We start from the raw sequence: 13451 nt of genomic DNA, 5'->3' as shown, positions 1-13451 counted from the left end.
AACTGGTGCCAATGTTGTATGTTGTAATTTTTTATTTTCTGAGATAAGTATGACAAAATAGACATTACATCGAAAATGGGATGCACTGTTCACGAATAAAAATCAAGGTGTAGACCATTTTACAAACAATTCACAATTTTTTCTATATACAGTAGAACCTTATCCAGTATGTGGATTATCTGTGGTAGAAGTGGAAGTGTTAAGTATGGAGATGTAACCACAGTGGGGGTTCGTGGCATTGAGAATAGGTGAAGCATATTCATTGATTGACTAAAAAGAAAAAAAAAGTGTAGCTTGCGCTGGCGAAAATTTTCAAATTTTCTAGGTCAAACGGCTTTAAATGAAACTGGAAATTTTTAGTTGCATTTGCAATATTACCGAAAAACTGACGTTTGTGAGAAGGATTTTCATTTAGATTTTATAAAAAATAGAAATATTAGTTCGTCTTGTGGACTTCTGCAAACATTAACGCACACCGTACATGTATGTTCCAAAGAAGCTTTGTGGTTATGACAGCCTTGCGTGACCCAAAATTGTTAAATCCCTTCTTATTCCACACGCCTGACTTTACACCCACAAGTAAACACGGCATACAGATAAGTTTTTTTTAAATGAACACTTCCAACCACTTATACTCCAAATACCAATCATTCTGAAACTTTCGAATGTACACGTTATCTTTTGACTTCCCTTTTTTTCCATATCGAGAGAATAAGGCACAGATCTCTCGCAATTTAAAAAATTAACTATTAGTGGTAAACGCGGTCTTGAATATTTAACACATCAACTGACACGCATGAGAAACGAACAAAAATATGATTACGAGATGAGTTATAATTGTTATAACAAAAATAATTGACGTTTCTCCAAATCCACAAATTACAGATTTACAAATCGGATATATTGCTAACACCATGTTTATAACAAATCTACTGATAAATTATCAAACAATAGTAAGAATTAAAAATCCAGGAATGCTAGAGGAAGCTCTAAACTTTGTATTAGAGTACTGGAGGAAAAAGAATATCAAATTTTGCAATAAAATGAAGCACAAATAGTAAATAACAAACCGATAGTACCAGTTGATAAACAAATTAATCGTTATTTTACTCAAGGCCCAAGATTTCAAAATTTTTATAAAAACATGACGCCTCAACTTAATGGTAATACACGAATCTATTTCCATCCAACCCCGACAAATTAGAGAACACTTTCCTACAAACAGACAGACTTTAGGTTCACCTAATGGACAAACTGTACGGAAAACATTGAATATCATATGCTAATCAACAAAGATCAGTACCAATGTAAACCTCTTAGAGCCTATAACCATTTATGAAGATAATAATGGTTGTATATCTATTGCTAACAATCCAACATGTCATAAGCGTTCAAAACACATTGATATTAAATATCATTTTGCTAGAGAGTAGATTGAACAAAAGAAAGTAAAACTTGTTTATGTTCCTACAGGTCAGCAATTGGCAGATACCTTTACAAAACAACAAAGTTCCTTGAATTTCGAACTCAAATGGGCTTGGAACAAGTTTTGGAGTCCCTGGTCTGATTGGGTTTTTGAGGGGGTTTTCCCCAATCCATGCAACAAATGTTGGACCAGAACTTAGGCACCTCTCCCCCGAGTTCCACGTACATATTTTACGTTCACGTGTGGACAAGAACACTTACGACAGTGTCGACCAATTTTTTTTGAGTGGGCGTATTGGATAAACGCAAAATAAAATAAGTCGAACACTCTGTATATTAAGCTCGTGTTAATGGTGTTTATAGTCCTAAGTTAAACTTACTCCAGCGAAGCCGACGCTGTGGCTAAATACGCTGATCAGCAGAAATGCTTATATAAAAACCAAAGTATCTTTTCCTATTAAGTATTAGTCTGTATGCAGTCTACTTACGAGTGACGCTATAAAAGCTATATAAAAATCTCATTAAAAACTATTTACTCAGTTTATATTTTATTATTTTCTTCCCCATAACTCAACAAGTAAGATATCAAACCTTAACCTGTAAAAATAATACACTTTATAACCAAACCAAATTACTTAGTGTACATTGTTTGTGTTATTAGAAAATAAAAGTGACTTTCTCCGTCGGAAAATCTAATTGATAATAAAACTCACTGGATGATAAAGAATGTCGGAAAACAAAGGTGATGGGAGTGACAAGGAAGAACTCGGAGATGGCGATTCGAACGTTGCCAAAATGAGTTTACGTTTTACTCCCCTTAAATCATGTTAAGTAAGTAAAAATTTTCAGCAACATGTGAACTTTACCAAAAAAAATTACAATGAACAGAATAAGGCGACAAGGGTTTAAGAGACAGCCAACACAGAAACAACATTCACAACCTGAACCTCAAAGGTCAACTGAAGATGTAGGCATGGGCCAACGTGTTGCAAAGCTTGGGGGGAAGTGCGGATGATGTGGAGAGAGTGGAGAGAGGACCAACAATACAGATTGACTTGCCCAATGGGTTAAGACGATCCTTTTTTATAGAGAATATTTCTTATTTACTATTTTTTATATAACCTGTTTTCTGGTAATTTTAGCAAGTGACACTTGATTATTGTTTTTTTTTTGAGACAATCACCCTTATCCTGTGAAAGTCCGGTTCCATGAGGCACGGACCAAAGTTCTACTGTATTTTTTAAATGCTTGTATATTTGTTACCTAGTCTACACCCCAAAAGAAATGATCATATAAATTCAAACATAACGTAAATTTAACGTAAACGAAATTATTTATAAAATATTTGGATAAAGTAACTTCATCAAAATAATGCTAAAAAAATATGGGACTGTATAACCCCTTCATTAAGTATTGGAAGATACATAGACTAAGGATCCACTTAAGCAGATATTGGCTATTACACATTTTTGTGTATTAAACAGAAATATGATTGCATTTACTTAACTACATATTTCGAGATTTTCTCTAACATTGTAAATATTAATGAAGAGCTTTTACATATCTTCTTTAAGGGACGATATCAGAAAATAAAAGTTATTCCACTTTCGTGTGACTAGAAATATTACATTGGAAGCTTATAAGTACCTCAAACTAAGTCAATATCACCTGGTTACAAACCATAACATATCAATTATGACCGGCTCTCTTACCATTCATATATCCTATCCACCTCTCTGCGGTTTGCTTAAATAAAGGTTCGTTCTCTATAGTACATAACAACAGCAGCTGATTGATATGTGTAGCATGGTAGTCCCACCTGGCCAAATTTGGGGCTATGTGTATAGTAAAATGTCGCAAATCATATGAAGTTACACTCCCCATATCAAACAACATTAACATGTTTTTTAATGAGTTCATTCCTTCGTTGTACAGGAACTCAGCTTCTTGCGCTTGACCAGGCGGAGCGATAACCATTAAGTCGTATAGGCCGAGGAGAGAGTATATAAAGCCATTTAAAACAAAGGATGCTGGTTCTGTCGGATACTCCTCATACCAATGATATCTGTTGAGAAAAGTAGCCAACACGCCGCCTTCTGCACTTGAAACTTTAAATGGTTTTAACCCATTTAATGCCGCCGTTAAGTACTGTGTATTACCTCCAGAATGATAATAGGCTCTAGAAAGTACAGACAATGCATGGCCTTGGCCCATTGATGAGTACCATCCTAAAAGTACATATAGATAGTGTATTTACATGAAGATTAATACGATATAGATGTAACTTGGGGTATCGACTTAACTATACAGGGTGTTTGGTAAGTCGATGCATTCCTTGCAGGAGGTTATAGTACAAGTGATTTGTGATATATTTCTTTAATATGCCATATTCCGAAAGTGCTTAGTTTCCGATCTACAGGGTGTTAAATTTTTAATAAAAAGATGCAAATTTATAAATATTGCGGAAACCGCCAGAATATTTTAATGAAATTTTACAAGCTTTGACAGTTAACAACAATACATGTTTTACAATAATAATATTGTTTTCAGTTTCATCAGTGGCGTGCGCATAGCCATGTCTTTGGATATTTTTAAAGAAAAAAATGATACGCCACTGATTTTTCTTAAAATAAAAATTATTTTTCAATTCCTTGTTCAATTTGGACGAGAAAAGGTATCAAGACTGTTTTTCTTGTGACGCACCGTTTTCGAGTAAAAAAATTAAACTCAATTTATTGCATAGCAGAAATTATGAATTCTTTTTTTTTATATACCAATTTTATTAATATATCGGCGTCGCTTTCCAAACAGGCGACTTCCAAATATCCGTGTCTTTGCAAACACCTATTGAATGGTCAGTGAATCAGGAACTGTACACCACAGGCAAATTCACGTAGGAGCTCCTGCACGTTACGGCCTTAATGACGAAGGGCTTTTTAGGAAGATCCGACGGGGAGCGTACGCGACAATGCTAGGCGTCTTAGGGTGTCGCAGTGGAAAATTTGTGCGACACTGAACAAAGAGGAATAACATCCATATCATTATACATCGGTTCAAGACTTGCTTGAAGAGGATCCTTTAAGGAGAATGAACTTCCCCAGATTTATGTTAAACGCCGATATGAAGATGCAACTTTTCTAAGAAGAATGTTGTGGACCGATGAATCCAATTTTAATCGAGAAGGGATTGACAACTACCATAATGCTCATTACTGGGCCGAGGAACATCCACGTCTAACGTCAAACCGTAATTACCAAACACGGTTCAATATTAATGTTTGATGTGGTGTAATAATAATAAACGACCAGTTAATCAGGCCACATTTTCTGCCCCAGATATTTTAAATGGAGAAAGATACAAAGACTTCCTTATTAATCACCTGCCACTACTACTGGAAAATGTGCTGCTGAATATTCGCCAGAACATGATATTCCAGCATGATGGACGTCCTGCACAATATTGGTAAACTGTAAGGGAGTACCTTGATCAGCATTTTCCAAATCGGTGGATCAGAAGAAGAGGCCCCATACAATGGTCTGGTAGGAGCCCAGATCTAACTCCGTTAGACTTTCATGTAGGATAGGATGAAAGAGTTGGTTTATGCGCGAGCAGTACGTACGAGGGAGGAATTAATACAGCGCATTACCGATGCCATTATTACACTTGGTCAGACGTTTTCGACCAGGGTAACCCGGACAGAAATAAGAAAGCGGGCACGTGCGTGCGTTAGAAGAACGGGACTTCATTTTGAGCAAGATCTTAAGTAATTACTAATTAGAATAATTAATAATAATTATTATATTAGTAATTTTTTTCATTTTTTAATGAGCTTTGTACTCATTTAATACTGATGATTAGTTAAACGAATTTTAAATTACAGATAACTTAATCTAATCTCTAATTAAATGGAGAAGCTTTTAGACTGATGTGAACTGCGGGTAGTAATAAGGTGTTGTAATAAAATTGGTACAAAAAAAAACTAAGTGCATAATTTCTGCTATTTTTCAAATTATTGAAACCAGATTATGCCAGGCAATAAATCGATTTTTAATTTTTTTACTCGAAAACGGTGTGTCATAAGAAAAACAGTAGATTCCTATTCTCTTCCAAATTGAACAAGGAATTTAAAAATAATTTTTACTTTAAGAAAAATTAGTGGCGTATAATTTTTTTCTTAAAAAATATTTCACCACTGGTGAAACTAAAAACAATATTTTTATCATAAAACATGTATAACTGTCAAAGCCTGTAAAATTTCATTAAAATATTAGGAGCGGTTTCCGCAATATTTATAAATTTGTATTTTTTTATTTAAATTGTAACATCCTGTAGATCAGAAACTAAGCGTTTTCGGAATATGGTATATTAAGGAAATATATCACAAATTGCTTGTACTATAACCTCCTGCAAGGAATGTATCGACTTACTAAACACCCTGTATATAGATCACTCACTTATTTGTATAGAATTATATTAACCAGTGGCAGAGATACTGGTGACCTCCACACTAAGAATCACAGAATTTCGATGCGGCTGAATATTTTAGAACTCCTATAAGTTCATGTGATTCACAATTGTATATCAATAAAAAAAAATAAAACATTTCTAACATTTTATTAAAAAATCAAGTCATTTTCGAGTTGTTCTAGAAAGTTTGGAGTTTCAGTATACGTATAAGGCGAATTTCAGTATGCTTATGTTAATATAATTTTAATAAATAAGAAAAAGTCAAAAGAAAACAAATAAGAACTGAAAATTTGAAGTGAATTATTTAGTGAAAATAATGATACAAAATCCCCGATGGAATACCGATAAAAGGAAAAAAAATAACTTAAATAAATGGAAGATATTTTTTCTTTGAACAACTGTGAATCAAGAGAACTCATATTTCTAAAGATCAAAGGAAGCCTCTGTAAAAATATGACCCCTACTCAAAGTTACACTATGTATAAATAAATTGACTAAATAGAAAAATTATACTATTTGGATTATTTCCAATATTGATTTTGTTTCTGTATTAGTAATTTATCATTTAGTAAAAATTAATTAATACTTTTAGAATTTAGTCAAAAGTTCTGTATATTTTCCAATATCCGTTGTATTGTCCGAATTGAATATTTCAAACATGTGCAGAGTTAGAAGGTTACAGAATTATTTAGAAGGTTTACAGTTTATAAAGCTCGTTAAACACTGTACCAAAAAGTTTTTGTAAAAAACATTCACAATAATTGTATAGTTAGCTAGCCAAGTTGTATGTGTATTATGAAGCAGAGCACTGTCAAAAAAAAAACAAGAAACAATTTCTATAAGCAACCTTGTAACGATCATTGTAAAAATTGGAAACAATTGCCCTTATTTGATGGCTTTGCCTAATATTAACAACTGTTAAATTTACCTGGTTGTAAGTCATGAAATCCAGATGCTAATTTTCGTTTTACGGGGATTGCCCAACCACCAGTCTCCTTATCCTGATGCCGAACAAACCACTCTGCAGCATCATAAAATTGTTGGATATGTTCTGATGTTGACAATGTGAAATTATCAATGGCCCCTGCACCCCTGAGGGTAATGTTAATTATCTTTAACTTAGATCTAGGAATTTTGTGCTTAGATTTGTCTTTATCGAGGTAGCTTAAACCCTTTTGTAAGTCTATTGTAAGATCTCTCGTAATTTTTTTCCAATCCTGGGTGATTCCAATGCCATGATAAATATTGTTATCCTGAAAAGAATATAATATCTGATGATAAAGTTTATGAACTCATCTTAGTAATAGCGCAATATATGTATAAGTTATTGTTGATTAGCACTGTGATCACCTTCAAAGTACTTCTTTTAGGAAGGTATGTACTGACGTGTTTTGTGTGTCTTAAACAAAAAAATTCATAGGTATGTCGAAATTAAGTGCTAACAAACAATTGTTTGTTCACCATATCAGGAGGTTTCTATGGGAATTCCTAGACTTAAAATATGACGGCTGTAAAATTATTTGTTTAGTGTGTAAGAAAGACTTGCTGTGTTGGAACAGACAATTATACAGAAAACATATAAACAGTGAAAGCCACAAATATAAAAAGAGTGGCCAAAGACCGTACACAGTGTTTCTTTTTGACTTAATTTTTATGTTGTCTGCTTGTAATATACCATTTAATGTAATAGAGAAAGAACCCTTTCGTCGCTTTTGGAGAAAATATAATGCGAAGTGGAAATTGCCAACCTCAGCGACGTTGCAAAGGTATTTACTATCTTTACGTGGCAGAATTCAAAGTAACATCAAATCTCAAATACAAGTCAAAAAAAAACTGTGGTTACCAGTGGATGAGACTACAAACTGTAAAAAACATTCTGTTGTCAACATTCTAGTGTGTATATTAAATCTTCTGGGACCATCACCTCCATATTTAATAGCTAGTAAAAGATTACAAAAATGTAACGCCAAAGCTATTCGGAATCTGATTTTAAGCACTATAAACAAATATCAAATTTCCAGGGATCAGCTACTAATGGTTGTTAGGGAAGATGCCTCAACTATGCTTCTTGCATGTCATTCTTTTAAAAATGTTTGTACTAACATAATACATGTGTTCTGCATGCATTACATCTTGTAGCAGAAACAATTCGGCAGTTTTATCCGGATGTAGATGAATTAATGGTTGTTAGGGAAGATGCCTCAACTATGCTTCTTGCATGTCATTCTTTTAAAAATGTTTGTACTAACGTAATACATGTGTTCTGCATGCATTACATCTTGTAGCAGAAACAATTCGTCGGTGTTATCCGGATGTAGATGAATTAGTAGTACAGACCACGGCAGTGTTTCTCAAATCCCCCGAAACGTATTCGTCAATTCCATCAACACAACCATTCAAGAACCTCCACAACAGAATAGAACCCTGTCTTACAGGATGGGGGACATGGTTAGAGGCATCAATTTTATTATTTTAAACATTTTCAAAATATAAAATCAGTAATTTTACAGATTGATGCCAAAAAATCCGCTGTTATTTGGAAGAAGCAAATAAAATTTCAAAATAGTCGAGTTGAAGTACAGTTGGAACATATTCACAACAATTACATTCCAATTGTGGATGCTATAAAAAAACTTACAAAATACTGCATTATCATTAAATAAATCACTGCAAATAGTAGATGACATACAAACAGTGCTATATGCCTTAAGTGACAAGAAAAGTGTTTGCGTCAGAGACAAGTATGACAATGTGTTAAGAAAAAAATCCAGATTTCTCCAGATTAAGACACCTCCATAGCAATAGCCCTCCCCCATTAACTGCTTTTAGAGATTACTTCAGATATGCACCTAGGTATAGCCTCATTAGATTTCAAACAATTGTTTTAGTTATATAAGAATATTTTTTCTCCATTGCGGGCATCACTTAAGGAATCTACTGTGGAGACATATGTAATGTTCCAGATATTTGCCAGAGCTGATCCAGATTTTTAATACGGAACCACAATTTTATAAAATTGTTTATTATAAACACACTAGGTAATCCTTACTCATAAATATGTATACACAGAGACATAATAATTTGATAGTGTCGACTGACTAATTCCGACATACCAGACCCAACGACTTGGTCTGTAAGCGATTAGACTTTGGAATCCTCCCTTTTTGCTTTGTACATTTTCTAATATCTACCTACTTATTTACTATTTACGAAAACAATTATACAAAAAAACATTATTATGCAGAATCAAATGTTACCTGGACATAAGCATTTTAACTGGACTTTTTAAAATTGTAATGACAGTTCAGTAGAGTCAATGGTTGATTATAGGTAGATGGTGCTCTATAAGCTGTTTGTGCAGTGAATTATATTGTTAGAAAAAAGTTTTTAAGGAATTAGGTTAATTTTTCCATAAATGCCCTCTTAAATTCTTATACAAATATTTTTTTTATTTTCCAGCCAATATCTTATGCAACTAGTTTTTTTTACGTTTTTCTTGAATATTGAACATTTTTACTTCTTTTAAATTGAATTTTGAAACTTTTAATTCTAAGAACACAGGTAGGTTCTGTACAAATAATAAAACAATACAAAATTGGGATATTTATGGGTAAGTTAGTTAACTCTAGATAATAGGCCCATTCAGTGATATATAATTTTAAACTATTTCTTTCATTTTCTGATAGTATTTAACCACCTAAATAAGTATATCTTAAAAAAATTAGGTCAATAGGATTAATAATAAGTGATATATTTAATTCTGAATTTGTAAGACCCTTAAAAAGGTCAATACTGCGGGAGAACAGGTAATGACGTCGCAATACTGGCCACTCGGCGATCAAGTCGCGAGCAGTCGGAGAGATGTGTAGATATTTGCTATACTTTTACCCATATTATATACCTATATTTTTAAGCATATAAATAGAGAGTGTATAAGAGAAATACATAAAATCTTGTTGAAATGCATTTTTCACACAACATATTTATTATAAACATAGAATGACTTGGAATACCTAAATAGATTTTCGGATTTTATCAATGACATAAATGGTTCACTTTTCTACATTTTTTTTGCATTCCATTTTTGTACAAATGTACCCAACGTACTAGACTTGGTACTTGAGGATGTATGCGACGACGTGTATGTGCCAGTACTTTGACTAGTATTTGAAGCAACTCAGAACCATCCTCGTTTTTTTTTGGTTGCCCGTCTAGGGGGTTGTAAAATTCTATTATTATTTAAATAAATTGCTTATAGGTCCCTCTCGCCACGTATTTCGAATTTTTTGTGGACGGGAATGTTTTAGATGGGGTAGAAATTTTTTTTTCCGCATAAATTTGAAAATTCTGCTCTAAATGTTTAAATAATATTTATAACCCCCTAGACGGGCAACCAAAAAAAAAACGAGGGTGGTTCTGAGTTGCTTATAGGTTCCTCTCGCCGACGTATTTCGAAATTTTAGTGAACGGGCACGTTTAGATGGGGTAGAAATTTTTTTCGGCATAAATTTTAAATTTCTGCTCTAAACGTTCAAATAATAATATTTGCAACCCCCTAGACGGGCAACCAAAGAAAAACGAGAGTGGTTCTTAACTGCTTATAGGTCCCTCTCGCCGACGTATTTCAAATTTTTTGTGAACACGAACATTTAGATGGGGTAGAATTTGTTTTCCGGCATAAAGTTGAAAATTGTGCTCTAAATGTTCAAATAATAATATTTTACAACCCCCTAGACGTGCAACCAACGAAAAACTAAGGTGGTTTTGAGTTGCATACCGTGGCTGGGGACACCGTATGTATTAACACATAATGGGATGAAAGCGAGCGCGAGCGGAGTGCTCTGCCAATCGCCCGTACCGGTATTATGACGTCAGGCAATGGTTGCTGAACGTTTTTCCACGCTCTGTTTTCATTAATTTATTTCACACATTTCTCGTTGAAACAAAAAATTGATTTTTGGCACACTAACTAATTAAAGGGTCAACTTTTGGAATATGCAAAAAAAAATTCTACCGAATGGGCCTATTATAATATATTAGTTAATATACTATTAACTAATATATCACTTTTATCTTAAATTACAAAGCATGGCCAATTCCCCCTAAAACTGTTTTTTTGTTGAAAATTTTTTAGTTTTTTTTTATTAGAAGCAGTTTGTTCGATTCATGCACGCATAGCATTTTGTTGTATATTTTGCTTCATTGGAAATAATTAATAATTGTGTATAATTAGTTTTGTGAGTGAACCCTAGGTAGAAGTTGAGTGCATTCCCTTTTTCCCTTTTCCTTTTGCCCTCGACCTGAGGAAATATCAATTGCATCACATTTTGATGAGTTCATTTAGTTTTTTTTATACAGTCCACTTGAATAGGGCTACTTGGGCTCCACCAATTAGATTGATACTACTGTTGTCCATATATTTAGTGGATATTACATAATATTATTATTATTATTACAAGCTAGTCTAGGCAACTAAAATATATTTTTGTAATCTTTTAAGCATTACCTGAACTGTTATCCAAATATCCGATGTAATGTAGTGCAAATTATAAATCTCCTTGCTCTCTCTGTTTTGTAAAGTGACAGTAATGCTACTATTACCACTAAGCATAATATTCAGACTCATAACGGAATAAAGTACAAGATCCATTTTTAATTGTATACCATCTAAATAATTTTCACTTGTGTAAAATTTTAATACTCTGTTTCCTAGTGGACTATCAGATAGTCTTTCCAGGTTTGCAGTTTTAGGCACTATCCAGTTCGCAAATTCTTTGTCACTATCTTCAACCATTCTTCTTTGAGGTTCCGGTCCTGTTAAATTTTTACTATAATGCGACAAACCGAACTGGGCAATTTGAGTTGGGTAGTAATAACCCTGACTTTCCCACTGGGTTGAAATTGGCACTCCTTCAGTGGCACTAATACATTTCACTCTTTCTCTTACCTAAAAAGTAATTGTACTGTAAAACTTATTTTTATTAATTTTTTATGCAAACGTTTTTTTATAGCTGCAAATTCGCAATGTTTATTTTCACTAATAACAGGAAATATATTAAATTAGAGGTGTTAAGAGGCATCTGCAAAGTTAAAAAAAATCTTAATTTTTGATGAGACTTACCTCAACATTATAATTCTCGAAATACATAAAAACTCCTCTCGGATCATATTTTGCTTTTGGGTGGTATATTTTACTGTAACTATGTGACCATTCAAATCTTTCTAGACCATCATAAGTTGCCAATTTACCATAGACTTCAAAATATCTATGTAAAAATGAAAATGGTATGTATACTTCATCGCCCTCTTTCCTACATCCTATCACATCTTCGCCATTAATATCACACTCTATTTCTTCAGCTACTTGCAAACCAAAAGCCTTTTTGTTTAAGTTGTTGTAATTAAGTCTCTGCCATTCTTTATTTGTATCACCACAAAAAGAATATAGAATTATTATAGTTAATATCCCTATAGAGAGTAAAAACAGTAATGCTACTTTAACGTTTAACCTCATCATTATAAAAAATAATGGGGGACCCTGCAATACACATATTTCAGTTAAGATGTACAGAAATATGCTTACATTGCACCTACCTTATAAGTGTGGTATATTTTTTGGCCTTGTAAAGAGCCAGCCCTTTTTTGCAAAGTATTCATTAGTTTATCACATTTTCTTTTACCTTCTTTTTATAAGAAACCTTATTAAGATCTTTACATTATTGATTATATTTAGATATTTGTCGTGACATATATAAACATTCTATTTTGCAATACTTCAGTCTTCAGTCGGTCAACAATGTCAATACACCACAAATACAAACATCAAACATGACATATCTAACAAGTGAAGTGAACTGTCAAATTATCGAATTATCTAATAATTCTGAAAATAGCTGCGTTCACAGTTCTTTGTTCATGTCAGTGGTCCTTGTACAGATTAGAGCATGTACTATTGCTCTAAAATGTACGGGGTGATCAAGCCAAACTGAAATTTTGAAGGATTCGATTATTACTTTGTTATTTCTGAAGATATCGGAAAATACGATTTGTGAAATGAAACGTTGATGGTTTATCTTGTAATAGTTTATTAATTAATACCTTTTTCATTCCCTGCATTACCAATATATTTTTAGCCTGAATATCGCTGCGTATGTTTAAAGAGTTCTTTGATCTGTGTACTATGCACAATCAAAACTATCATATTCTATAAAATGCTAATATAACATATTTTATTAATTGTGCCATAAACAGGAAGTTTTACAGATTTATTTACTTATATTTTTCAATATAAATTAATTTCTTTTATCAACAACTAGGCATTACATACGAAAAATGTAGATATCCAAAATTTGTTTCATATTCTTCAAGAAATTTTAACAGAGTTGGGAGCTCGGAGCGAACGATGCATTACCACCGTAGAAAACAGTTTTTAAGGTAGTATCGCATGAAGGACGCTTTTAGCAGAGCAATCGCTGAAGACCGCTGTAGATCCCCAAAAAAATTACTAATGTTTCAAATTTTCTTAGAAAATCAGCTCAAAATTCACAGATATATTAGAC

General features: G+C 33.0%; 1 protein-coding gene across 1 annotated transcript; it reads right to left on the bottom strand.

Annotated features, from left to right (window-relative positions):
* Positions 1 to 585: 585 nt before the first annotated feature.
* LOC108914173 (D-glucuronyl C5-epimerase) lies at positions 586 to 12719 on the bottom strand. The gene is made up of 5 exons (XM_018719907.1): positions 12487 to 12719; positions 12014 to 12430; positions 11399 to 11839; positions 6821 to 7145; positions 586 to 3653 (listed from the first exon to the last, which is right to left on the bottom strand). Exons 1-5 carry the CDS (start codon positions 12547 to 12549, stop codon positions 3115 to 3117), a joined length of 1785 nt encoding a protein of 594 aa, XP_018575423.1. The 5' UTR covers positions 12550 to 12719; the 3' UTR covers positions 586 to 3114.
* Between the last annotated feature and the right edge of the window lie 732 nt (positions 12720 to 13451).

The sequence above is a fragment of the Anoplophora glabripennis genome, unplaced genomic scaffold, assembly GCF_000390285.2.
Source record: "Anoplophora glabripennis isolate ALB-LARVAE unplaced genomic scaffold, Agla_2.0 scaffold893, whole genome shotgun sequence".
NCBI lineage: Eukaryota > Metazoa > Arthropoda > Insecta > Coleoptera > Cerambycidae > Anoplophora > Anoplophora glabripennis.
This window is presented reverse-complemented; position numbering and strand designations above follow the sequence as displayed.